Source organism: Pongo pygmaeus, chromosome 22 (genome assembly GCF_028885625.2).
Source record: "Pongo pygmaeus isolate AG05252 chromosome 22, NHGRI_mPonPyg2-v2.0_pri, whole genome shotgun sequence".
NCBI classification, from domain to species: domain Eukaryota; kingdom Metazoa; phylum Chordata; class Mammalia; order Primates; family Hominidae; genus Pongo; species Pongo pygmaeus.
This window is the reverse complement of record NC_072395.2, coordinates 49,038,784-49,065,095: the sequence shown is the minus strand read 5'-3', so window position 1 is coordinate 49,065,095 and position 26,312 is coordinate 49,038,784. Positions and strand designations below refer to the sequence as shown.

General features: G+C 47.3%; 1 protein-coding gene and 1 pseudogene across 3 annotated transcripts in view; one reads left to right on the top strand and one right to left on the bottom strand.

Moving 5' to 3' along the window:
* DOP1B (DOP1 leucine zipper like protein B) overlaps positions 1-26,312 on the bottom strand; it is a 136,380-nt gene that overhangs the window by 106,721 nt on the left and 3,347 nt on the right. For all 3 annotated transcript variants that reach the window (XM_054468840.2, XM_063659904.1, XM_063659903.1), the window contains exon 2: positions 21,559-21,722. In XM_054468840.2, the coding sequence (XP_054324815.2) occupies positions 21,559-21,696 (138 nt within the window). In that variant the 5' untranslated portion in view covers positions 21,697-21,722. The remainder of the gene's footprint in view (positions 1-21,558; positions 21,723-26,312) is intronic.
* On the top strand, positions 16,290-17,513 carry LOC129022580 (large ribosomal subunit protein uL3-like; annotated as a pseudogene).

The following is a 26,312-nucleotide window of genomic DNA, read 5'->3' as shown; positions in this document are numbered from 1 at the left end:
CAGATGCAGGCACACAAATACATACATACATACTTTCCATATATATACACACACACCCTCTACACATGCATACATGTACACACATGGACATACACACTCCACACATATACACTGCATACATGTACACACATGCATACACACATCCCACACGTGTACACATACACAAGTCATGAGCAACGGGGCCTGTCAGCCACACAGGCTGCTCCCAATCTCTTAGTTAAGATGACTCAGGAATCCACATGGTAGACCAGAAAATTACTTCTTTTTTTTTTTTGAGACGAAGTCTTGTTCTGTTGCCCATGCCGGAGTGCAGTGGCGCAACCTTAGCTCACTGCAACCTCTGCTTCCTGGGTTCAAGCAATTCTCACGCCTCAGCCTCCCGAGTAGCTGGGATTACAGGCGCCCTCCACCACGCCCAGCTAATTTTTGTATTTTTAGTAGAAACGAGGTTTCACCATGTTGGCCAGGCTGGTCTCAAACTCCTGACCTCAAGTGATCCACCCCCGCCTTGGCCACCCAAAGTGCTGGGATTACAGGTGTGAGCCACCGCGCCCGACCCAGAAAATTACTTTTTAAAACACAAGGCAACAAACTCACCGCTGCCTCACAGCGGGTAAGCTGCAGCACACATGTGCAAATGCTGCCCCTTATTTTTCCCCGTCAGAGTTTATTATGACACTTAGACTCAAAGCCACTTTGTCTTGCCACTAATGCCTACTTTCCCTGTCTTCCCACAGAGGAAATTTAGGTAGCTGTGATGCTGTACAGTGCCTTCCGCATTTCTAGACTTATATTTTATTCTTCTGCAATGGCACAGCACTTCCTCAGCCTTCCCTGACGTTGTTACATGTTGCCCTCCACCCTGGAGTGTGGGCTTCACAAGGCGCTGGCTGACCTGAAATACTCGTCGTACACCTGGGAAGCTGCAAGCAAGCCTTTGAACTCCAGTTTCTTCATCAGTAGAAGAGGCTGAGTGGCACCGAGTTTGGAGGATCCTAGGTTTGAAAAACAATGGTGGCAAGCATATAATAGGGGCTCACAAAGGAAACTGTTCTATTTGGGGGGTCTAAGAGCTAACAGTCTCAGAAGTGATGAAAAATGGCAGGAGGAGGTGAAGGCAGCTGAGTTCTGTAATAAACCACAGGAAAAGAAGGTAAGGATGTGGGGCCAACTCTCCCTTCAGAACACAGCCTACACCTTGAAATGTACATGATGCAGAGAACACTGCCATTCTTACGCATTTATCATCACAAACCAGAAAATCAAATAATAGCAATCATACTGTTAAAAATATAAAATGACATAGTATTGGGAAATGTTATTTTTCTAATTTTTAAACATATTTTATTCCACATACAAATGATCTGTTTAACAAACAGCAAAGCTTATAGGGAAACCTGCTTGTTAAAGTCAGAGACAGAAGAAAAGGAAGAACGCCTTTGGGACAGAGTCTTACTACAAATCCTCAACAGGTTTCAGTCCCCAAAGTTCTACTGGTAGAACTCAATATTCTTCCAAAATCACACCCAGAACAGAACTGGCACGCTCTAATGAAATGAGATGTTATCTCCTCCTCCCCAGCGCCTTCTTCTAGAGAACTCCCAGAGGCCTTCCTGACCCTCGGTGCTACAGCAGAGTGGGTGCAGAGTGGGTGTTCAGAGCTCCAGGCTCAACCTCCCACAGCGATCCGGTTCCCCGTGGCCCGCAGAGCCTCCCACACCTGAAGCGCACATGGGCTGCCTGCTGGGTCAGCACTTGTTGCCTATGCCGGGCAGCCTGAGCACCAAGGAGGGGAACGCAGAGCCTCAGGCCGGCAGCGAAGCACACAGCTCTCCACGATGGCTTGTTCTGAATCCAGTCTGTGGTCTTCCTCCTCGTGCTTTTTCCTCCTGCTTCCCTGTCCCTGGAATAAGCTACCTGCACGGAAGCAGGAGACCTGTGAAAGAACCAGCTCTCGGCAGCTGGGTGGGAAGGGGCCATAACAGTGTATACAGGGGCTGGGCACGGTGGCTCATGCCTGTGATCCCAGCACTCTGGGAGGCCAAGGTGGGTGGATCACTTGAGGTCAGGAGTTCGAGACCAGCCTGGGCAACATAGCGAAACCCGTCTCTACTAAAAATGCAAAAACTAGGCCGGGCGTGGTGGCTCACACCTGTAATCGCAGTACTCTGGGAGACCAAGGCAGGCAGATCACCTGAGGTCGGGAGTTTGAGACCAGCCTGACCAACATGGTGAAATCCCATCTCTACTAAAAATACAAAAATTAGCCAGGTGTGGTGGTGCACATCTGCAATCCCAGCTACTCGGGAGGCTGAGGCAGGAGAATCACTTGAACCCGGGAGGCGGAGGTTGCAGTGAGCCAAGATCATGCCACTGCACTCCAGCCTGGACGACAGAGTATGACTCTGTCTCAAAAAAAGATAAAATAGAAAAAGCAAAAAAATAAAAATTAACCAGGCGTGGTGGCATGCGCCTGTAGTCCCAGCTACTCGGGAAGCTGAGGCAGGAGAATAGCTTGAACCTGGGAGGCAGAGGTTGCAGTGAGTTGAGACTGCACCACTGCACTCCAGCCTGGGTGACAGAGCGAGACTCTGTCTAAAACAAACAAACAAACAAACAAAAAAAACCATGTACACAGGAAATGTGAAGACGGCATGAAAGCTGGGCTATCTCCAGATACATTCAAGCCCAAAGCTGACTCTTCTCTCCAAAAGGCAGCAGCTATACAACTGTGTCCCAGGCACTCAGAACAAAGAGGCAGAGTGCTGTGGCTGGCAGAGGCGGCAGGCGCTGGAAGCACACGACCCCCTCCAAAACACAACAAAGGTTCCATACTTGGAATGGTGCCTCTGCCATGGGGAGACAGAAGGTCCTCCGCAACCGCTCTGTAGGTGTCCTGCTCCCAGCCAGAAACCACTCCAACAACTGCAAGACACTGCATCTTTTAAGGATGCACAAAAAACCTTTACTGTCAACAGACAAGTACATCCACGTCAGCCTGCAGAAGAAACAGGCTCTGGCTCTGGGGTTGAGGATGGTCCAGGGTTGTGAGCTCAGCTAGGACACGTGTGGCTGTAAAGAACAGACCACCAAGCCATACAGGTTTAAATGAAGCAATGTATTGCCTCACAAAACCAAAGGTCTACAGCAGTGGTTCTCAACTGGGGAAATTTTGCCCCCAGGGGACATTTGGCAATGTGTGGAAACATTTCTGGCTGTTACAACTTTGGGTGGAGGAGGGGGTGATACTGGCATCTACTGGACAGAAGTCAGGGAGGCCAGAATGGGAATAAGCATCCTACAGAGAGCTGGGCACAGTGGCGCACGCCTGTGATCCCAGCTACTCGGGAGGCAAAGGCGAGAGGATTATGTGAGGCTGTAGTGAGCTATGACTGCATCCGTAAACAGCTCCTGCACTCTGGCCTGAGCAACATAGTGAGACCCTGCCTCTTAAACAAAACAAAACATCCTACAGTGCACAGACCACCACCCATCCGCAGCCAGAATGTCTGCCATGCCACAGCATGCCAAGGCTGGGAAACCAGGGCTAAAGGAGCTCATTTCTGCATTTGGTTCCTGCAAGGGCTCAGCGACATCCCCAAAAGATCCAAGCATTCTGGTGCCTTACGTGCTGCCAATGATGAGTTGACTCTTCTTTTTTAGACAAGGTCTTGCTCTGTTGCCCAGGCTAGAGTACAGTTGTGCAAACACGGCTCACTGTGGCCTCAACCTTGTGGGCTCAAGCAATTCTCCTGCCTCAACCTCTCAACTAGCTGGGACCACAGGTACACACCATCACACCTAGCTAATTTTAACTTTTTTTATAGAGATGGGGTCTGGCTATATTGCTCAGGCTGGTCTCAAACTCCTGGCCTCAAGCCATCCTCCCGCCTCAGCCTCTCAAAGTGCTAGGATTATAGATGTGAACCAGCACGCCCTGCCAGTGAGTTGACTCTTAACCTATTTTTACCTGTCGTGGCAGTGTGTGTTCCTTTTTGTCTTTTTGTATGAGAAAAAAAACCTTTCCAGAAGCCACCCTGCAGCCTTCCCGCCATATTTCATTGGGCTAGAGCAGGTCATGTGCCCAGCTCGAAATTAATCCCTGCCAAGGAAAACCGGATTTTTAGGATGAAGTCCTAGAACAATAACATTTACTGCTGGGGCCCCCACCCTGCAGCACATCACCACCTGATCCCCAAATATAACTGGGGTTCTCTATTGGGAAGAAAGAAGAGGGCAGAATGGTTATCAGGTGGGTAACCAGTGCGTCTACCCCAATCTCAGAAGTGGTGAGTCTGAACATGACCCCAGGTGCTCCAATTCCAGGCTCCTTCCTGAATTCCATAAATCTGAATTAGATTATCCTCCAATATATTTGCTTCCCAGGCACATCTTAGGCGTTGGGAAAATGTAGCCTAAGTACAAGAATGGCCCCCAAACACAAGAGTAATACGTAAGGCAGAACTGTGATGTTTGGCAAAAAGCAATTCAATACTTTACATGTTGATCAGGTAATGAAACGACATGCCTTTCTTGCCATATAAAGATAAGTAGTTATTAAAGTTAGTAACCAAGGAATAAACTGATCCTTTACGAGACAAGAAATAGAGGGAGGTCACAGGGTAGAGATGATGGTGAAACACTACAGACCCTTCCATTAAAATCAGTGCATGCCAGGTGAGTGCAGCCACCGGGCCCGGCCCACCCAAATCACGGCTCCCTTCTTCTTCAGTTAGGGCTGCAGCTGGGCCATGGCTGCCCAGTCTCCCTGGGAGGCATCGGTGGACATAACACGTGCCATCAGGACCTGGCTGGTTAAAACCTCAGTATGTATGCTTCTCTGTATCCTTCTCTCTTCCTGTGGGACAGAATGGCAATGAACAGAGAAACTGTGAAAGCCACGTGTTCAAGAAGACAAGAGTCCTGGGCCGGGCGTGGTGGCTCACGCCTGTAATCCCAGCACTTTGGGAGGCTGAGGTGGGTGGATTACCTGAGGTCTGGAGTTCATGACCAGCCTGGTCAACATGGTGAAACCTCGTCTCTACTAAAAATATAAAAATTAGCCAGGCATGGTGGCACATGCCTGTAATCCCAGCTACTCGGGAGGCTGAGGCAGGAGAATTGCTTGAGCCTGGGAGACGGAGGTTGCAGTGAGCCGAGATTGTGTCACTGCACTCTAGCCTGGCCGACAGAGCAAGACACTGTCTCAAAAAAAAAGAAGACAGAGTCCTGGCTTGAGTTTCTGGAATGACCGTGTAGAAGAGAGCTGCCCACCCATCTGAATAATATGCTTAACTGATACATGAGTGAGGATAAACTTCAATTATATCGAGGACATTGACTTTGGACTTCTTTATTATAGCAGCCAACATTACTGTGGTTAACACACTGATAGCAACATTGCCATTCAACACTGTTCCAGGAAATGCTAGCAAAATATTAGAAAAAAATACAAATCAGTAGTAGTTGATGGTACACCTGTCTACCTGAGGAAAATAATCCCATTCACAATAGCAAAAACACATGTATAAAATACTTAATATACTTGAGGAACAGGAAGGTCTTATTTAAGAAGAACTCTTAAGGACATAAGTGAATTTTTTTTTTTTTTGAGACACAGTCTCACTCTGTCTGACAACCCAGGCTGGAGTGCAGTGGCATGATCTCGGCTCACTGCAACCTCCGCCTCATGGGTTCAAGCGATTCTCATGCCTCAGTCTCTCAAGCAGCTGGGATTACAGGTGCGCGCCACTATGCCCAGCTATTTTTTGTATTTTTAGTAGAGATGGGGTTTTGCCATGTTGGCCAGGCTGGTCTCGAACTCCTGACCTCAGGTGATCCCCTGACCTCGGCCTCCCAGTATGCTGGGATTACAGGCATGAGCCACTGTGCCCAGCCACATTTTTTTTTTCTTTTTTTGAGACCAAGTCTCACTCTTGCCCAGGCCGGAGCGCCGTCTATTGCCCAGGCCTGATCTCAGCTCACTGTGACCTCTGCCCCCTGGGTTCAAGTGATTCTCCTGCTTCAGCCTCCCAAGTAGCTGGGACTAACAGGTGTGTGCCACCACACCCAGCTGATTTTTTGTATTTTTGGTAGAGATGAGGTTTCACCATGTTGGCCAGGCTGGTCTCGAACTCCTGACCTCAGGTGATCTGCCTGCCTTGGCCTCCCAAAGCTCTGGGATTACAGGTGTGAGCCACCGCAGCCGGCAAAGTGAGTACATTTTAATGAATGATGGAAACTACCACATTTCTATATGGAAGGGCCCAAGTGTGTAAAGATGTCACTTCTTCCCAGAATAATCTAAATTGTTATTACCTACAATGGTTAATATCAATAACCCCCCTCCAGTTTTTTTAACTTTATAAATTATCCTAATGTTCCCAACATGGGAATAGTGGAGAAATTCTGGAATCAGAAGAGTGACAAGGTTTGGGTAGAGAATGTGGTCCTGCTGGATAAACACATGACAAGTACAGCAGGTGACAGGCTGTGGCTCTGGCATCTGTGCAGGCAGAGGAGAGGGGCAAATAAAGGCCAGCACATACCCCTGTGTCCAGAGGCTTCACTGTACGTCCACTGACCCAGCTACTCCACCTCTAGCAATTTATCTTGACAAAAATAGCCACGTGCATAAAGATGTTCATTATAGCTTTACTCAGAGTCATGAAAAACTGGAAATACACTAGTCCAACAATAAGGGGCTTCGAGATCTTGTCCACTCCTATACAGTGCCCCCTCCCTTTCTCTCTCATACACACAAGATTGAGTGGGCTATATGTAAACTGTTCGCCTGTCCTCTTTTCCCCCTTATCTATAATAAGCATTTTTCATGTTAGTAACTACAAGTCTACTTAGTTCCATGGCTGTGTGTGCATTATATTGTCATTCCATGACTCACTTCACAACTACTCCCCTACCAGGGGAGGTCACTCCCAATTTTTTGCTATTACATACAATAAAACACTGAAGAGTCTTACAGTGATCTTTATGTTATGTGTCTATGGAATTAAAACAAAGTTACAATGACCACTTACTGACTTTCTAATCATCTGTCATGTACAAGATGCAAAAGCCACAATAAGAGAGTATTACACTGTCATTAAAATGACCAAAGTGAAAAAGACTGACCATACCAAGTGTTGAAGAGGATGGGGGAGAACTGGAGCTTCCATACACTGCAGCTGGGAATGTAAAATGATACAACCACTTTGGCAAACAGTTTGGCAGCTTCTTAAAAAATTAAACATATACCTACTGGGAGCAACCCAAATGTCCACTAATGGGAAATGGATAAAGAAATTGTGTATATCCATGGAATCTTACTCAGCAGTAAAAAAGAAGGAAACTTTGATGTACACAACAGCCTGAATGACTCTCAAAATAGCTTTGCTGAGTCAAAGAAGCCAGAACAGAAGAGGAGAGAGAGGGCACATACTGTGGGATTCCATTTATATAAACTTTCAGAAAATGCAAACAAATCTATGGTAACAGAAAACAGATCAGTGGTTGTCTGGGGACAAGCGAGGGAGGAAAAGGACAAAAGGACAGGAGGAAACTTCTGGGGGTGACAGATCCATGCTCATTGCCTTGATTGTGGTGATGGTTTCACAGGGATAAACGTTATGTCAAAACTCTTTAAATTATACACTTTTAAATGCTTGCAGTTTATTGTACGTCCAATAAAGTTGGAAAGAAATTTAAAAGGAAAAGACTATTTTTAAAAGATAGGTAAATGGGAATGCCTGTATGTGACTCAAATACAAGCTTGAATGTTGGTATTCCTGTTCAAACAGTTGCTTTTTTTCTGAAAAATACAAGTTTAACTTAGTTCCTTCTGTATTAGTTGGCCCAGGCTGCCATAACAAAATACCACAGAGTGGGCGGCTTAAACAACAGAAATTCACTTCTCCCAGTTCTGTAGGTTGAGTCCGCAATCAAGGTGCCAGCAGTTCAGCTCTCTTCCTGGCTTGCAGACAGCCTCACTGTGTCCTCACATGGTGGGAGGTAGGAGGAAGTCTGTCTCTTCCTCTTTTTTTTTTTTTTTTTTAAGAGACTCCTGGGCTCAAGCAAACCTCCCACCTCAGCTTCCCGAGTAGCTGAGACTACAGGTGCATGCTACCACACCAGGCTAATTTTGTTTGTTTGTTTTTGTAGAGATGGGGTTTCCCCATGTTGTCCAGGCTGGTCTCAAACTCCTAGGCTCAAGTGATCCACCTGCCTTAGCCTCCCAAAGTCCTGAGAGTACAAGTGTGAGCCACTGTGCCTGGCCTCTTCCTATTCTTAGAAGCCCACAGTCCTATTAAATTAGGGTCTCATCCTCATGACCTCATTTAACCTAAATCATCTGCCAAAGATCCTACCTTGATATACAACTACACTGGGGTTAAGCCTTCAGCATATCAGTTTGAGGGGAGGAGGAGAAACACAATTCAGTCCACAGTACCTTCCACACCAAGGCCTAACACGGAGTTTCTAGCTCATAACTTTCTTGACAGAATTTATATAGTGTAGGTGGGTCACAAACCCTTTCCCTTATCTATAAACTCAATTCTGTTAGGTAATTGGATGTTTTAGCCTATTTTCTGTTGCTTATAACAGAATACCTGAAACTAGGTCATTTATAAAGAAAATAAATTTACTTTTTACAGTTACAGAGGCCGAGCTCAAGGGGCTGCATCTGGTGAGGGCCTTCTTGCTGGTGGAGACTCTCTGCAAAGTCCCGAAGTGGTGTGGGGTATCACATGGCAAGGAGGCTGGGCATGCTAATGCTAGCTCAGGCCTCTCTTCCTCCTCTTATTTAGCTACCAGTTCCTCACCCAGGATAACCTATCAATGCATTAATCCATACATCGAGTAACTCATTTATGAGAACAGAGCCCTCATGATCTGATCACCTTTTAAAGGCCCCCCAACCCCAATATTGTCATATTGGGGTTAAGTTTCAGCATGGACTTTGGAAGGGCCATTCAAATCACAGCACTGGAGGAATAATTCATCTCTAAATCTGGACTACCTCCATCCCCACAGCAGACCTGAAAGGAAGAATGGCAAAAATATTCCTTCACTCAAACGCAAAGTAAATAGACTATCCTGGCTACAAATTATTGAAAAGCATATCAGACTCTTCTCAGCAAAGAGAAATGCTCTTTTCAAAAAGACCATCTCAACCTTACAGTGTGAATGGCCCTCACTGAGGCTGCTGTGAAGCCTGGGTAGCAGTGCTCTTGAACATCCTCAGCTCCTTCAGATAACCTGGGGTAAGGCGCGAAGCTGCAACATCATCAGAGCCCCAGCACGGCACCCACAACAGAATGACAGCAAAGGATTCAGCAGCCTTTGCCACACCTTAGAAATGGAAGTTAGGACTGGGCACGGTGGCTCATGCCTGTAATCCCAGCACTTTGGGAGGCCGAGGCAGGCGGATCACCTGAGGTCAGGAGTTCAAGACCAGTCTGGCCAACACGGCGAAACCCCGTCTCTACAAAAAATACAAAAAAAATTAGCCAGGTGTGGTGGCGCATGCCTGTGATCCCAGCTACTCGGGAGGCTGGGGCAGGAGAACCACTTGAACCTGGGAGGTGGAGGTTGCAGTGAGCCAAGATTGGGTCACTGTGCTCCAGCCTGGGCGACAGAGTGAGACTCCATCTCAAAAAAGAAAAGAAAGGGGAAGGGAGGGCAGGGAAAAAAATGGGAGTTGGATCTGCATCTTCTAAATCCCGGTGCCAAGAGCATCAGGACACTGCCAGAGACAAATGGATGCTGGGCTGGCCCCTCTCCTGCAGAGGTACAGGATCTAGTTTAATGTGAAGCCAGTCAAGAATTCCCATCAACAGCATCCTTTCCATTTGGTCTCTTCTCAGAAGGCAATTCAGGCCCATATCAGTCCATGAGGACCCCGGCCCTGCACTTACCTGACCACCTCCACAGAGGTCATCAGAACAAAGGTGGCTGGAAAATGGCTACAATCATAGCCCCAAATTTAGGTGTTATGCTCTAACAGATGATGCCCTACAAGTGAGATGCTGAGATGAAACCAGGCACCCTGCAGGCTGAGAGATGCAGCTCATACACAAGGAGGCTGGCAGGGCTCGTGGCCTTGTTCTAGGCCACTGAACATGCAGGGTCTGGCCAGCAGGGATAAGGAGTGCAGAGTTAACTGTGGCAGCAGCACCAAGGCTCCAGTGGGGGGAGGAAGGCTGAAAGGACCACCCCCAGCAGACATGTAGGATACCCCCACAATGCAGTGCCCCATGAATAAGCTGGTGCAGAGCTCTTGGCATGCGGTGGAGGGGGCACAAATCACCTAGAAGGCTTTCCTGACTCAGCAGTTCTGGGGGCTTAACTGTATCACCACACACACACACGCACACGCACACATATACGCACACACCCCCCAAAGTCGAAGCTCCTCTCTGGGCTCCTGGACCATGAACAAGACTAAAGAAATCACACTTCCTCTGTTCCTCTACAAGGTGTGTGATAAAAGACCATCTGGGCTTCCACCAGAGATCAGCTTTGTAAACAGGTGACAGGTGGAGAGACAGCCTGCACCTCCTCATCACACTGTCACGGCTGAACATACTATCCCTTTCAAACTCCTATGGCAAAGCACTTCCTGACCTCCACCTAAGACTGGGACTGTATTTAGAGACAGGTTTTTTTTTTTTTTTCTTTTTTTTTTTCTTTTGAGACAGAGTCTCACTCTGTTGCCCAGGCTAGAGAACAGCGGTACCATCTTGGTTCATTGCATCCTCCGCCTTCTGGGTTCAAGTGATTCTCCTGCCTCAGCCTCCTGAGTAGCTGGGATTACAGGCATGCGCCACCATACCCAGCTCGTTTTTGTATTTTCAGTAGAAACAGGATTTCACCATGTTGGCCAGGCTGGTCTTGAACTCCTGATCTCAAGTGATCCACTCATCTTGACCTCCCATAGGCCAAGGGATTACAAGCATGAGCCACCATACCCGGCCGGAGACAGGATTTTTAAAGAGGTAATCAAAGTAGAATGAAGCAGTTAGGGTGAGCCCTAATGCAGTCTGACTGGTGTCCTTGTAAGAAGAGGAAATCTGGGCCAGGTGCGGTGGCTCATGCCTGTAATCCCAGCACTTTGGGAGGCCGAGGCGGGCGGATCACTTAAGGTCAGGAGTTCAAGACCAGCCTGGCCAACATGGTGAAACCATATCTCTACTAAAAATACAAAAATTAGCTGGCTGTGGTGGCAGGCGCCTGTAATCCCAGCTACTTTGGAGGCTGAGGCAGGAGAATCGCTTGAATCCGGGAGGTGGAGGTTGCAGTGAGCCGAGATAGTGCCACTGCAGTCCAGCCTGGGGAACAAAGTGAGACTCCATCTCAAAAAAAAAAAGAAGAAGAAGAAGAAATCTGGATACAGATACACCCAGAGGGATGATCCTGTGAGGACCCAGGGAGAAGACACCATCTCCAAGCCAGGCAGAGAGGCCTCAGAGGAACCAACCCTGCCGACACGTTGATATTGGACTTCTGGCTTCCAGAACTGTGAAAAAAAACAATCTGTTGTTTAATCCACTCTGCCAGTGGTATTTTGTTATGGCAGGCCTAGCAGACTAACATAGACTCCATGCTGAAGAGGATTTATGTGAACTAATACTAGTCAACAGGGAAGAGGAGTTGATTCAGGCAGGGGTAAAAAATCAGGATCCCAGCCAGGCACGGTGGCTCACGCCTATAATTCCCACACTTCGTGAGGATCACTCGAGCTCAGGAATTTGAGACCTGGCTGGGCAACATAGTGAAACCCTGTCTCTACAAAAAGAAAATACAAAAATTAGCGAGGCATGGTAGCACACACATGCCTGTAGTCTCAGCTACTTGGGAGGCTAAGGCAGGAGGATGGCCTGAGCCCAGGAGGCAGAGGTTGCAGTAAACTGAGATCATGCCATTGCACTCCAGCCGCAAAAAAAGAAGAAGGATTCTGTTGGACTCACCCAAGTTTTTATTAATTTATTTATTATTTTGGTTTTTGGTTACCCAGGATGGAGTGCTAGAGTGCAGTGGTGCAATCTCGGCTCACTGCAACCTCTGCCACCCAGGTTCCAGAAATTCTCCTGCCTCAGTCTCCCAAGTAGCTGGGATTACACATGCCTGCCATCACGCCCGGCTAATTTTTGTATTTTTAGTAGAGACGGGGTTTCACCATGTCAGCAAGGCTGGTCTCAAACTCCTGACCTCAAGTAATCCACCCACCTCGGCCTCCCAAAGTGCTGGGATTACACGCGTGAGCCACCACGCCTGGCCTCTCACCAAGTTTTTAGGTAAAGAGGTCTTGCAGCCGATCTGTAAAGGGCTGGAGTAGTTCACTAGGTCTCCAAGCTCCAACCCGTATTCTTCCCACCCAGCACACTGCAGCACTAATTCTGAAACACACCATCAGGAGGCTCTGCTTTAAACAGGAGGTGCTTGTAGCTAACTGATGAAGACTCCGGAAGCTGAACTGTGTGACACCACAGACCTCATGCTGCCCTTCCTGTTCATAGCTGCTCTGTGAAACCGTAGTGTGTCATCAGATAAAAGCAGCAAAAAAAAAAAAAAACTGGTTCATTTAGGACCATTATGACTTTTTTTTTTTTAAAGAGCTTTAATGATAAGATTTTAAAATCTAGAGTTAATTTATTTCTATTAGCCTTCATTTCCAAAATCAAAGCTGTAAATCATGCTTGGTAGAGCACTTGGGTTCAGGGCTCAAAAAGCACTTGATTAAAATGTTTTTCTTGGGCTGGGCAAGGTGTAATTACGCCTGTAATCCCAGCACTTTGGGAGGCCGAGGCAGGTGGATCACGAGGTCAGGAGATCGAGACTATCCTGGCTAACACGGTGAAACCCCGTCTCTACTAAAAATACAAAAAAAATTAGCCGGGCGTGGTGGTGTGCGCCTGTAGTCCCAGCTACTCGGGAGGCTGAGGTAGAAGGATTGCTTGAATCCAGGAGGCGAAGCTTGCAGTGGGCCAAGACGGGGCCGCTGCACTCCAGCCTGGGTGACAGAGCAAGACTCCATCTCAAAAAAAAAAAAAAAAAAAAAGATAAACTATTCTCTAACACAGAAAAATTCTAAAAATGATGCTGAAACATTGAGCAAGTTTGAAAATGATACCATTAGAATCTGTCTACAGCTGGACATACCAAGACCTTCTGGGAACCAGTTTTCTTAGTTGAAAAAAGGGTTGACTGGATGAGTCTTCTCCTCTAAATCTAATGTTTATGCATTATAACATTTAGTTACCTACCTTAAAAAAAACAACGTTGACCCTAAGCTTTTGTGTCCTATATCATTGTTTAAACCTGTATTATAAAGAATTTTACGAATTCAACTCTCAACTCTTTTTTTTTGAGTCAGAGTCTCGCTCTGTCCCCAAGGCTGGAGTGCAGTGGTGCAATCTTGGCTCATTGCAACCTCTGCCTCCCAGGTTCAAGCGAGTCTCCTGCCTCAGCCTCCCAAGTAGCTGGGACTACAGGCATTCGCCACCATGCCTGGCTAATTTTTTTTATTTTTAATAGAGATAGGGTTTCACCATGTTGGCCAGGCTGGTCTCAAACTCCTGACCTCAGGTGATCTACCTGCCTCAGCTTCCCAAAGTGCTGGGATTACAGGCGTGAGCCACTGTGCCCTGCCCAACTCTCAACTCTTACTCATTGAATTTCTGTGCATAAGTCCAAGAAATGTGACGATTGCCAAAGCCTTAAAAAAATTCCTTTTTTTTTTTTGAGCCAGGGTCTCACTCTGTCACCCAGGATGGAGTGCAGTGGTGCAAGAGCTCCAGGCTGAGGCTCCAGGGATCCTCCCACCTCAGCCTTCTGAGTAGCTGGACTATAGGTGTGCACCACCATGCCCAGATAATTTTTGTATTTTTGGAGAGACAAGGTTTCGCCATGTTGCCCAGGCTGGTCTGAAACTCCTGGGCTCAAGTGATCCTTCTGCCTTCAGCCTCCCAAAGTGCTAGGATTACAGGCATGCACCACTGCACCCAGTGAAGAAAATTCTTTATTCATATCAACTCCTATCAGGGACCCTTGAATACAGAAGTTGCAAGTTTCACAGAACCAAGTATTCCTGATGCTGATCAAGATGTGCTCCCTCCAGCACCATCCGAACCCTCCACACCCAGTAACGGCAGGAACTGATCTCAGGCCTAATGGTGCGGGCATCCACACTGGCTCCTGTGCTTGCTGGCGGCCCGGGGGATTCTTGCAATGGGTGAGGCAGAGGTTCCCTTGCTCACAGCCTCCCTGGGAGGAAGCTCAGTGGCTTCCCCTCCCCGCCAGAGCAAAATCCTATCAGTGGACTGACCCTGCTGTATCTCTGGTCACTCTGTCCTCAGGCTACTCCTGTCCCCTTCCCATGCCTTGGACACAGGCCCATGCCCCAGACTGCCCTTCCCGCCAGCTTGCTCACTTCACCCCAATCTCTGCTTTAAGGTCACACTGTCAGTGCCCTCTCTGTCTAAAATAGCACTTCCTCCTCCTTCCTCCATACCCCACTTCCCCAGTTTATTTTTCTTCTTAGCATTCAGCATCTGACATCACACAGTCATCTGTCGTCTGTCTCTCGCCAAGAAAGTGTTGTTTCTTTCCATGAGAGCAGGGGCTTAGTGTTCAATGCCTTATCCCCAGTACTGAGGTGTTAATAGATCTTGTCCTACCACTGTCATTGCATTCTAGGGCTGCTATAACGAAGTGCCACACACCAGGTGGCTTCAACAACAGAAATGTATTCTCTCATGTTAAGTCGGAAATCAAGGTGTCAAGAGAGTGGCTTCCTTCTGAAGGCTGCATAGACAATCTGTCCCGTGCCTCTCCCCCTGCTGCTAGGAGTTTGCTGTCACTCTTTGGCACTCTTTGGCTTGTAGAGATGCATCTTTCTGGTCTCTGCCTTCATCCTCACGTGGTGCCTTCCCTCATGCATGTCTGTGGCTACATTTCCCCTTTTTCATCAGGACACCAGTCACACTGGATTAGGGCCACCCCCAATGACCTCCTCTAGCTCGATTAGCTCTGTAAAGACACTGTTTCCAAACCAAGTTACATACTGAGGTACTAAGGGTTAAGACTCCAGGGTTTCTTTCATGGAGGCCAAAATTCAATCCATAATAACCACTCAGCTGCTATAAGACACTGGGCAAGTGGGTTAGCCTTCATCGGTAAAACGGGCCTAATAATTGCGCCTACTGCATTTGGGTGATGGAGACAGGGTCCCTGGCAGCAAAGAAGCACAGCCCTTTCCCCTTACGTGAGCTATACAGATACTGACATGAAGAAGGCTGGAGGCTCTGCTCATGAGCATGGGCCTTGGAACCAGGCTGGTCGGGGTCTGAGCCCTCTCTCTGCCACTGGCTGGCAGTGGCCTTGCACAAGTGGTTGAACCTGAGACGGATCTCAAGATACATTTTAAGTATTATACAATAATGCACATCAACTCCTTAGCACGCAGTGAGCTCTCCATGAATGTCAGCGGCCTCAGGCAAGGCAGAGGCAGGGACTGACAGCATCACCTTTGTCCCAACCGTATCTTGCAAATTCTTCAAGGTGGCTGCTTGAACTCAATAGTTAATCACAGCAGCAGGGAACAAGAAATGAGATCCAAGAGGAGATCCTTGGGATGGGAATCCTCAGGTAACAACTCTAACAAAGTTATGTCTTTTTTTTTTTTTGAAACAGGGTTTTGTTCCGTCACTCAGGCTGCAGTGTAGTGGCACGATCATGGCTCACTGCAGCCTTGATCTCCTGGGCTCAAGCAATCCTCCTACTTCAGCCTCCTGAGTAGCTGGGAGCACAAGCAAGCACTACCACGGCTGGATAATTTTATATATATATATAATTTTTTTTTATTTTTTATTTTTTTTAGACAGAGTCTCACTCTGTCACCCAGGCTAGAGTGCAGTGGCACGATCTCAGCTTACTGCAACCTCTGCCTCCCGGGTTCAAGCAATTCTCCTGCCTCAGCCTCCTGGGTAGCTGGGACTACAAGTGCGTGCCACCATGCCCAGCTAATTTCTGTATTTTTAGTAGAGACGGGGTTTCACCATGTTGGCCAGAGTGGTCTCGATCTTTTGACCTCGTGATCCGCTGGCCTCAGCCTCCCAAAGTGCTGGGATTATAGGCATGAGCCACCGCGCCAGGCCTAGAATAGAAATTTCTTCCAAAAAGATACAAAAATGCCCAACAAGCATATGAAAAGATGCTCAAAATTATTAGTCATTAGGGAAATGCAAATCAAAACCACAGGGAGAGCTCTACCGGTGGAATTTGACAGCATGATGTCTCACAGACAGTTCTCCACTCCCAGACATGGGTCCCTCTGCTTCCTGACATGGGAGCACAGAAATAGGCATCGTCGGAAGGTGAAGAGCTTCCCCAAGGATGCCCCTTCCAAGCCGGTCAACGTCACAGCCTTGCTGGGATACAAGGCTGGCACGACCCACATCACATGGGAAGTCAACAGGCCAGGACCCAAGGTGAAAGAGAAGGAGGTGGCAGAGGCCGTGACTACTGTGGAGACACCACCTATGGTGGTTATGGGCATTGTGGGCTACGTGGAAACCCCTTGAGGCCTCTGGACCTTCAAGACTATCTTTGCTGGGCACATCAATGATGAGTGCAAAAGGCGTTTCTCTAACAACTGGCATAAATCTAGGAAGAAGGCCTTTACCAAGTACTGCAAGAAATGGCAGGATGACGATGGCAAGAAGCAGCCAGAGAAGACTTCAGCAGCATGAGGAAGCACTGCCAAGTCACCCGCGTTGCTGCCCACACCCAGACGCGCCTGCTTCCTCTGCGCCAGAAGAAGGCTCAACTGATGGAGATCCAAGTGAATGGAGGCACCACGGCTGAGAAGCTGGACTGGGCCCAGGAGGGGCTAGAGCAGCAGGTATCTGTGAACCAAGCATTTGGGCTGGATGAGATGATCGACATCACCGGGGTGACCAAGGGCAAAGGCTACAAAGGGGTCACCAGTTGTTGGCACAACAAGAAGCTGCCCCACAAGACCCACCGAGGCCTGTGCAAGGTGGCCTGGATTGGGGCATGGCATCCTGCCCACGTGGCCTTCTCCATGGCATGAGCTGGGCAGAAAGGCGACCACCACCGCACTGAGATCAACAAGAAGATCTGTAAGATCGGCCAGGGCTACCTTACTGAGGACAGCAAACTGATCAAGAACAATGCCTCCACTGACTATGTCCTGTCTGACAAGAGCATCAACCCTCTGGGTGGCTTTGTCCACTATGGTGAAGTGACCAATAACTCTGTCATGCTGAAAGGCTGTGTGGTGGGAACCAAGAAGCGAGTGCTCATTCTGTGCACATCTTTGCTGGTGCAGACCAGATGGTGGGCTCTGGAGAAGACTGACCTTAAGTTCACTGATACCACCTCCAAGTTTGGCCATGGCCACTTCCAGACCATGGAGGAGAAGAAAGCATTCATGGGACCACTCAAGGAAGACCGAATTGCAAAGGAAGAAGGAGCTTAACGTCAGGAACAGGTTTTGCACCTGGTGGGGTCTCAATAAAAGTTTTTTAAAATTATTAATTAAAAAAAAAAACCACAGGGAGAGACCTCTTCACACCACTAGGATGGTTATCATTTTTAAAACACTGAAAATAGGCTGGGCACAGTGGCTCACACCTGTAATCCCAGCACTTTGGGAGGCCGAGGCGGGCAGATCACCTGAGGTCAGGAGTTCGAGACCAGCCTGGCCAAGATGGTGAAACCCCATCTGTATTAAAAAATAAAAATAAAAAATTAGCCAGGCATGGTGGCTAACGCCTGTAACCCCAGCTACTCAGGAGGCTGAGGGATGAGAATCGCTTGAACCCAGGAGGTAGAGGTTGCAGGAGCCAAGATTGCACAACTGCACTCCAGCCTGGGCAACAGAGCAAGTGTCAAAAAAAAACAACCTGAAAATAAGTATTGGTGAGGATGTTAGGAAACTGGAACACTCACGCATTGCTTTTAGTGGATATGTAAAACGGTCCAACTGCTGGGAAAACAATTTGGTGGCTCCTCAATAAGTTAAACATAGCGTTTCCATATGTCCCAGCAATGCCACTCCTAAGTATGCACCCCAAAGAATTGAAAAATGAGGTTCAAACAAAAGCTTGTACACGAATGCTCATAGCAACACTATTCACAATAGCCAAAAGGTAAAAATCTAAATGTCCATTAACTGATCAATGGATAAAGAAAAATTGTGGCTCAGCGCGGTGGCTCACATCTGTAATCCCAGCACTTTGGGAGGCCGAGGCAGGCAGATCACTGGAGGTCAGGAGTCCAAGACCGGCCTGGTCAACATGGTGAAACCCTGTCTCTACTAAAAATACAAAAATTAGCTGGGTATGGTGGCGTGCGCCCGTAGTCCCAGCTACTCGGGAGGCTGAGGCAGGAGAATCACTTGAACCTAGAAGGTGGAGGTTGCAGTCAGCCGAGACTGTGCCACTGCACTTCAGCCTGGACGACAGAGCGAGACTCCATCTCAAAAAAAAAAAAAAAAAAAGAAAAGAAAAAAAAAGAAAATGTGACTTACCCATACAATAGAGTATTATTCAGCTATAAAAAGGAAGGAAATTCTAACACATACTATAACAAGGATGAACCTTAAGAACATTATGCTAAATGAAATAAACCAGTCACAAAAAGCCACATGTGGTATGATTCCATTTCCATGAAAAGTCCGTAGAGAGGGAAAGTAGATTCATGGTTACTGGGGCTGGGGGGAGGGAGGAATGGGGAGCAACTGCTGAATGGGTATGGGTTTCCTTTTGGAGTGATGAAAACGTGTGGAACTAGAGAGTAGTAAGGGTTGCACAACATGGTAAATGTACTAAAGGCCACTTAACTGTGCACTTTAAAATGGGTAAATGGTGAATTTTGTGTTATGTGAATTTTATCTCAATAAAGAAAAAGAAAAAACAGAAATAATGAAGACTGTGCCCTCCCCAGCAATAAATACGCTGTTCGGCTGGGCACGGTGGCTCATGCCTATAATCCCTGCACTTTGGGAGGCTGAGGTGGGTGGATCACTTGAGGTCAGGAGTTCGAGACCAGCCTGGCCAACATGGTGAAACCCTATCTCTACTACAAATACAAAAAAATTAGCCGGGCCTGGTGGCGGGCACCTGTAATCTCAGCTACTCGGGAGGCTGTGGCAGGAGAATCGCTTGAACCTGGGAGGCTGAGGTTGTCGTGAGCTGAGATCGCGCCACTGCACTCCAGCCTGGGTGACAGAGCAAGACTGTCTCAAAAAAAAAAAAAAAAAAAAATAGGCTGTTCTTAGACTCCAGGAGGGCTGAGTACTGAAACAGTGAAACATCCAGAAGAATGTGGGACTCAATGTGGTTCTACTGCTTCTCCCTTTCCCCTCAAAAAGCAATCTACCTTCATGCAAGTCTGCGAATGCAATCTGCATTCACCTAGAGAATTCCTGAGATAGAGCTGTACAACCAAAGGATTTGCAAGCTCTTATTTCCTGTTTTAAAGACCTTAGAAACATTTATCCACCGTAGCCAGCACGGAGCCATGACATTTACATGTCATAAATATGCCTTGCAAAAGACCAGCAGCTTACTGGCAACGAGCTGTAAGAACTGCCTATCTGCAGCGTGCCTGATAGCCATCTGTCAGGGCTGGAGGGTCAGGCTGCTGAAATTCTTCACTCACCCCAATTCCCCTGTCGTGTTTGGCCTGGGGAGCTGAGATCTGCAGAGTGGAGTTAGACATCTCCTAACTCCCACCTAGCACTTGGGCTCCAAACTCAGGTCCTGTCCGAACAGCAACAGAGCCCGGTACAGCTTCTCTAAGCCCAGATATCATCTACCTACAAGTTGTAGTGGTCATCTGAGCACTTGAAAGTCCCTGTGTCACTTTCTTTCTGGGAAAGAAAGGATGGGAAAATGTAATGCTCCCATCTATATGTCACTTATATAGAGGTGTGGTTCCCAAACTTTTTGGTACCAGGGACCAGTTTCGTGGAAGACAATTTTTTTTTTTTTTTTTTGAGACAGAGTCTTGCTCTGTCGCCCAATCTCGGCTCACTGCAAGCTCCACCTCCCAGGTTCATGCCATTCTCCTACCTCAGCCTCCTGAGAAGCTGGGACTACAGGTGCTCACCACCACGCCCAGCTAATTTTTTTGTATTTTTAGTAGAGACGGGGTTTCACCGCGTTAGCCAGGATGGTCTCGATCTCCTGATCTCGTGATCTGCTTGCCTCGGCCTCCCAAAGTGCTGGGATTACAGGCATAAGCCACTACGTCCAGCCACGTGGAAGACAATTTCTCCACAGATGGGGTGGCAGAGGGGGGGGAAGGCAGATGGTTGGTTTCAGGATGAAACTGTAGATCTGCTGTTGTACCACCTCAGATCATCAGGCATTAGTTAGATTCTCATAAAGAGTGGCCAGGCGTGGTGGCTCACGCCTGTGACCCCAGCACTTTGGGAGGCCGAGGCGGGTGGATCACTTGAGGTCAGGAGTTTGAGACCAGCCTGGCCAACATGGTGATACCCAGTCTCTAATAAAAATACAAAAATTAGCCAGGCGTGGTGGTGCATGCCTGTAATCCCAACTACTCGGGTGGCTGAGGCAGGAGAATCGCTTGAACCTGGGAGGTGGAGGTTGCAGTCAGCCGAGGTTGCGCCATTGCACTCCAACCTGGGCAACAGAGTGAGACTGTCTCAAAAAAAATAAAAGATTCTCATAAAGAGCATGCAAGCTAGATCCCTCACATGTGCAGTTCACGATAGGGTTCATGCTCCAGTGAGAAGCCAGTGCCACCACTAATCTGACAGGAGGCGGAGCCCAAGCGGTAATGCTCGCTCGCACCGCTCACCTTCTTCTGTGTGTCCCGGTTCCTAACAGGCCACGGACCGGTACCAGTCAGCAGCCTGGGGGTTGGGGACCCCTGATATAGAGTACAAGGTCAAGCCCACGTTTGACCAGTTTTGGTTTTCCTAGATCTGACCCCATACACACATGCACACACGTATGCACACACATGCACACACACACACAAGTTTTGGGCAGATTTCAATATTTATTTCAACTTTTAGTCTTCTAGGAGTTACCAGACAGCAGTAACAGGATCAAAAAAGTAGATCAAAGAAGAAAAATAAATAAAAATCCTAAGGAGTATACAAAGAACAGTCTTTGAATACCTAATTTGACAATTTTAAATTTTATCTTGTCTAGACATTAACACTGTTAAGAAAAAGACTTCAACTATATGAACACTATATATATTTTTATGCTCAGAAAAAGCTGAAAGGAGGTACATACATTGATAGGTTAACAGTGGGTAACACTGGAGGACAGAATTATGAGTGGTTTTCTTCTTTTCTATATTTTCTAATTGTTGCAATCATCATTGTACATATAATGGTATTTCCTTGAAATAATATAAAGATTATACTGTATAATATGTAATAATATAAAGATTATAAAATACAAATAATATAATCATGTAATTTCTTATAATAATAAAAAGACAATTATGTCCTCACCTGCATGCAATCCAAATAGGATACACCCTACATACCTTGTTGAGTTTGCCAAGTGAAGATATGAGATCCGCCCATTCACTCGAGGACTCAAAATTTCTCAAAGCCTTTTCAATCACTGAAGAGTAGCTTCTGTATCTGTAATCATTTAAGAGCTCCTGCTCTTCTGGATCCATCTTACATTCTCACAGCAGAAAAGTATCTAAAAGCAAATCAAAAAATAACCAAATGAGAGAGCCATTCGGGGATACAAATCATTCCCAACCCAGAGCTACAGAAGACACGTGTCAACAAACACAACTGTGCACAAACTCACTGGGCAATCCTGTTCAAATATTTAGCAAGGCTTCTGGGCCAGGCACTGTGGGAGATGAAAGATAAATAGTTCCCGCCCTCGTGGATTCTGGGGGAGAACAGGAAACAGGAGCAGACAGCACAGAAGTGCTAGGGCTCCAAGTAATTGACAAAATTAATTCCAGGATCAAAGCTCCAAAGCTGCTAGACTATATGTTGTTGCCAGCTGGTAATTTTGAATGAGCACCGCCCCTCCCATCATATGGCATTTTTAAATTTTTTATGTTTTTTTGGAGGCAGGGTCTTACTCTGCCACCCAGGCTGCAGTGCAGTGGCGCGATCACGGGTCACTGCAGCCTTGACCTCCTAAGCTCAAGTGATCCTTCCTTCCACCTCAGCCTCCCAAGTAGCTGGGACTATTGGGATGCATCACCACGCCTGGCTGTTTTATTTAAAGTGTGGCAGGCATCTACCCAACATGCCTTGTTCTCCTTTTCTGTATTAAGGGAGCACTGGTTTTGTTCATGGTAACACTGTAATTCCCAGACTCCCTTGCATCTAGGTGGCCATGTGACAGCTCCTGACAATGAGATGTCAGTAGAAGCTGTGGGTCAAAAAGGCTGTTGGAAAGGAGGCAGACTTCCTGGCATAAGCCTTTTGGCCTCCTTTCTTCTTCTTTCTGCCTAGAACAAAGGCATGATGTTGGAGTGAAGCTACATCTTGCACCTGTCATGAAACATGCACGAAAGTCACAAACTAACGATGGCTGAGTGGAACAACAGAGCCCCTGCAGCCCCAGATGGCATGATGAAGGCACCACACCCCAACCCCAGATGCTGTAATGTCTGGTGTATGTTTTCTGCGCATAACAGCTAATTTGTTTAAGCCGCTGTTCAATCAGGTTTTCTGTTATAGCCAACCACAATCCTAACTGATATATGAGGACAAATAGTATTTCACCAGTACTGCTCAGTCTGAAAGGAGAGACAAATACAGAGCAATGCTATATAGTTAAACATGAGTGAACGCGGTTAGCTGGGTAGATTGCTAAACAAGTTGGATGTAGTCAATCAAACAAAAAGGCAAATATGGTAAGTGGAAGAAACTGAACTGAAGGTACAACACGTTCTTTAAGCTTGAGTCTTTCATTTACGGGCCAGTACAGTTATAAAAATTTCATGAAATCTCATACTTCAATTTCCGATCACTCCAGACCCAATCCAATCTTCACCAGGCCACCACTACTTTCTTTTTTTTTTCTTTTTTTTTTTTTTTGAGACAGAGTCTCACTCTTGTTGCCCAGACTGGAGTGCAGTGGCGCAATCTTGGCTCACTGCAACCTCTGCTTCCTGGGTTCAAGTGATTCTCCTGCCTCAGCCTCCCAGATAGCTGGGGCTACAAGCACATGTCACCATGCCCAGCTAATTTTTGTATTTTTAGTAGAGACGGGGTTTCACTGTGTTGGTCAGGCTGGTCTTGAACTCTTGAACTCATGATCCGCCCACCTCAGCCTCCCAAAGTGCCGGGATTACAGGCGTGAGCCACCGCGCCTGGCAACCACCACTACTTTCAAGTCACCAATGGCAGAGGTCCTTTCTGTTTCCTCACTTTACCTCTCAGTAGCACTCTGCGGCAGACCACTTCTTTAAGCAGCCTAGCAGCCTCCTCTTGGCCCACACACTCCTCTGGCCCCTCCAGCCCCAGAGCTTGTTTCCCACCTACCTCTCTGAACTTCTTTCCTCCTCCTCTACCAACTGCTAAATACATTCCCTGGCGGCTGGGCATGGTGACTCACACCTGTAATCTCAGCACTTTGGGAGGCCAAGGCGGGCAGATCACTTGAGGTCAGATGTTTGAGACCAGCCTGGCCAACATGGTGAAACCCCATCTCTACCAAAAAATAAAAATAGAAAATAGCTGGGCATGGTGGCACACACCTGTAGTCCCAGCTACTTGGGAGGTTGAGGCATGAGCATTGCTTGAACCCAGGAGGTGGAGGTTGCAGTGAGCTGAGACTGCACCACTGTACCCCAGCCTGGGTGACAGAACAAGACTCCATCTCAAAAAAAAAAGAAAGTGAAGACTTTGGGAGGTGATTATGTCATGGGATTAGTGCCCTTTTAAAAGGGACACCAGCTGAATGGAGTGGCTCACATCTGAAATCCTGGGAGGCCAAAGCAGGTGTGGATCACTTGAATCCAGGAGTTTGAGACTAACCTGAGCAACATGGTGAAACCCCATCTCTACAAACAATACAAAAATTAGCAGGGTGTAGTGGCACATGCCTATAGTCCCAGGTACTCAGGAGTCTGAGTTGGGAGGATCACTTGAGCTTGGGAGGCTGAGGCTGCAGTGAGCCACGATCATGCCACTGCACTCCAGTCTGGGCAACAGAATGAGACCCTGTCTCAAATAAATAAATTAAATTAAAGAGACCCAAGGGAGCCTGGCTGTTCTTTCCACTGTGAGGATACAGCAAGCAGGCCCCACCAGACACTGAATCTGCCAGCACCTTGATCTTGAACTTCTCAGCCTCCAGAACTACAGGAATACACTACTGTCACTTATAACAGAAATACCTCGTTTACACTATTTTGTTGGAGCAGCCTGAATTAACTAAGACAAGCATCCATCCACAAAATATGGTCTATCCACAAAGGAACGCTGAGGCAATGGAAAGGAACCAAATACTGATAATGCTGCAACATGGACGAACCCTGAAAACACACGCTTAGTGGAAGACGCCAGACACACAAGACCAGACATTGTATGATTCCATTGATATGAAATGCCCTCCACAGGCAAATACAGAGAGAAGGCAAGTAGGTTAGTGGCTGCCTGGGGTGCGGTGAAAACAGGGAGTAATGGCCATTGGGCACGGCGATCTTTCTCAGGTAAGGCAAATGTGCTAAAATGGGATGATGGCGATGCTTGCACAACTCTGTAAATGTATGAAAAATCACTGAAATTATCTGGGCACAGTGGCTCATGCCTGTGATCCCAGCTACTCCAGAGGTTGAGGTGGGAGGATGGCTTCTGGCCTGGAGCTTGTGACCAGCCTGGGTAACATGGCAAGCCCCTTTCTCAAAAACAACAACACTGAATTACATACTTGAATGAATTTTATGAGCTGCAAATTATAGTGCAATAAAGCTGTTTAAAAAAATAAAACTAGGCCAGGTGTAGTGGCTCATGCCTGTAATCCCAGCACTTTGGGAGGCCAAGGTGGGTGGATCATGAGGTCAGGAGTTCGAGACCAGCCTGGCCAACATGGTGAAACTCCATCTCTACTAAAAATAGAAAAATTAGCCGGGTATGGTGGCTGTAATCCCAGCTATTCAGGAGGCTGAGGCGGGAGAATCACTGGAATCCAGGAGGCGGAGGTTGCAGTGGGCTCAGATCGCACCATTGCACTCCAGCCTGGATGACACAGTGAGACTCTGTCCCCATCAAAAAACAAAAAAAACAACAACAGTAAACTCTCAATTCCATCTGCTCAACATGCTCCTTCTCCCGTCTTTCCCTTCTCAGAAAGTAGCCCCTTCACCTGTGGGATCATTCTAGACTCTTCCTTCTCTTCACCTGCCATGCTCAACCCCAGTCCTGTTTGCCTCTCCCTAAACACCTGTTGACTCAATTGCTCTCCATCGCCACACCGCAGTGTGGGCTGCCTGTTGCCTGCATGTTTGCAGAAGCTTCCAAATGATTCTCCCACACTTGCCCCTTTCTGGTGCCTTTACACACAGTGCTCCAAGAATCCTTTTAAAACATAATGCATACAACTGCCATGTTCAAAATTGTTTCCATAAAGCTTAAAATGAGGCCAGGTGCAGTGGCTCACGCCTGTAATCCCAGCACTTCGGGAGGCCGAGGCGGGTGGATCACCTGACATCAGGAGTTCGTGACCAGCGTGGCCAACACGGCGAAACCCTGTCACTACTAAAAATACAAACATTAGCCAGGTGTGGTGGCACATGCCTGTGATCCCAGCTACTTGGGAGGCTGAGGCAGGAGAATCGCTTGAACCTGGGAGGTGGAAGTTACAGTGAGCTGGGATTGTGCCACTGCACTCCAGCCTGGGTGACAGAGTGAGACCCTGTCTCAAAAAAAAAAAAAAAAAAGAAAAGAAAACTTAAAATAGAACCAAACCACCCCGTTTCCAGCTTACAAGACTCTACCCACTTGTCACTGCACCCTCCAACCCCAAGACAGACCCATCCTGCCACAGAGCCTCTGCATATGCGTGCCTCTCTGCAAAAATATACTGCACCTTGCACACCCACCCACAAAATAAGACTGCCTACTCAATCCTGGGAAGGCCCGTCCCTTTTTCTGAAATAACTGCCTTCACACATTTTGAAAATATTAAGGAAAAGATGGTAATGAGAGCTGGTAGTTTGTTCCTTTTGCCAAGTAAAGACTAAGAAGTTGATATATCCAAACGGTCCATACTACTTTTTTTTTTTTTTCCCAGAAAATTCAGTTCTGAAACCCAGCA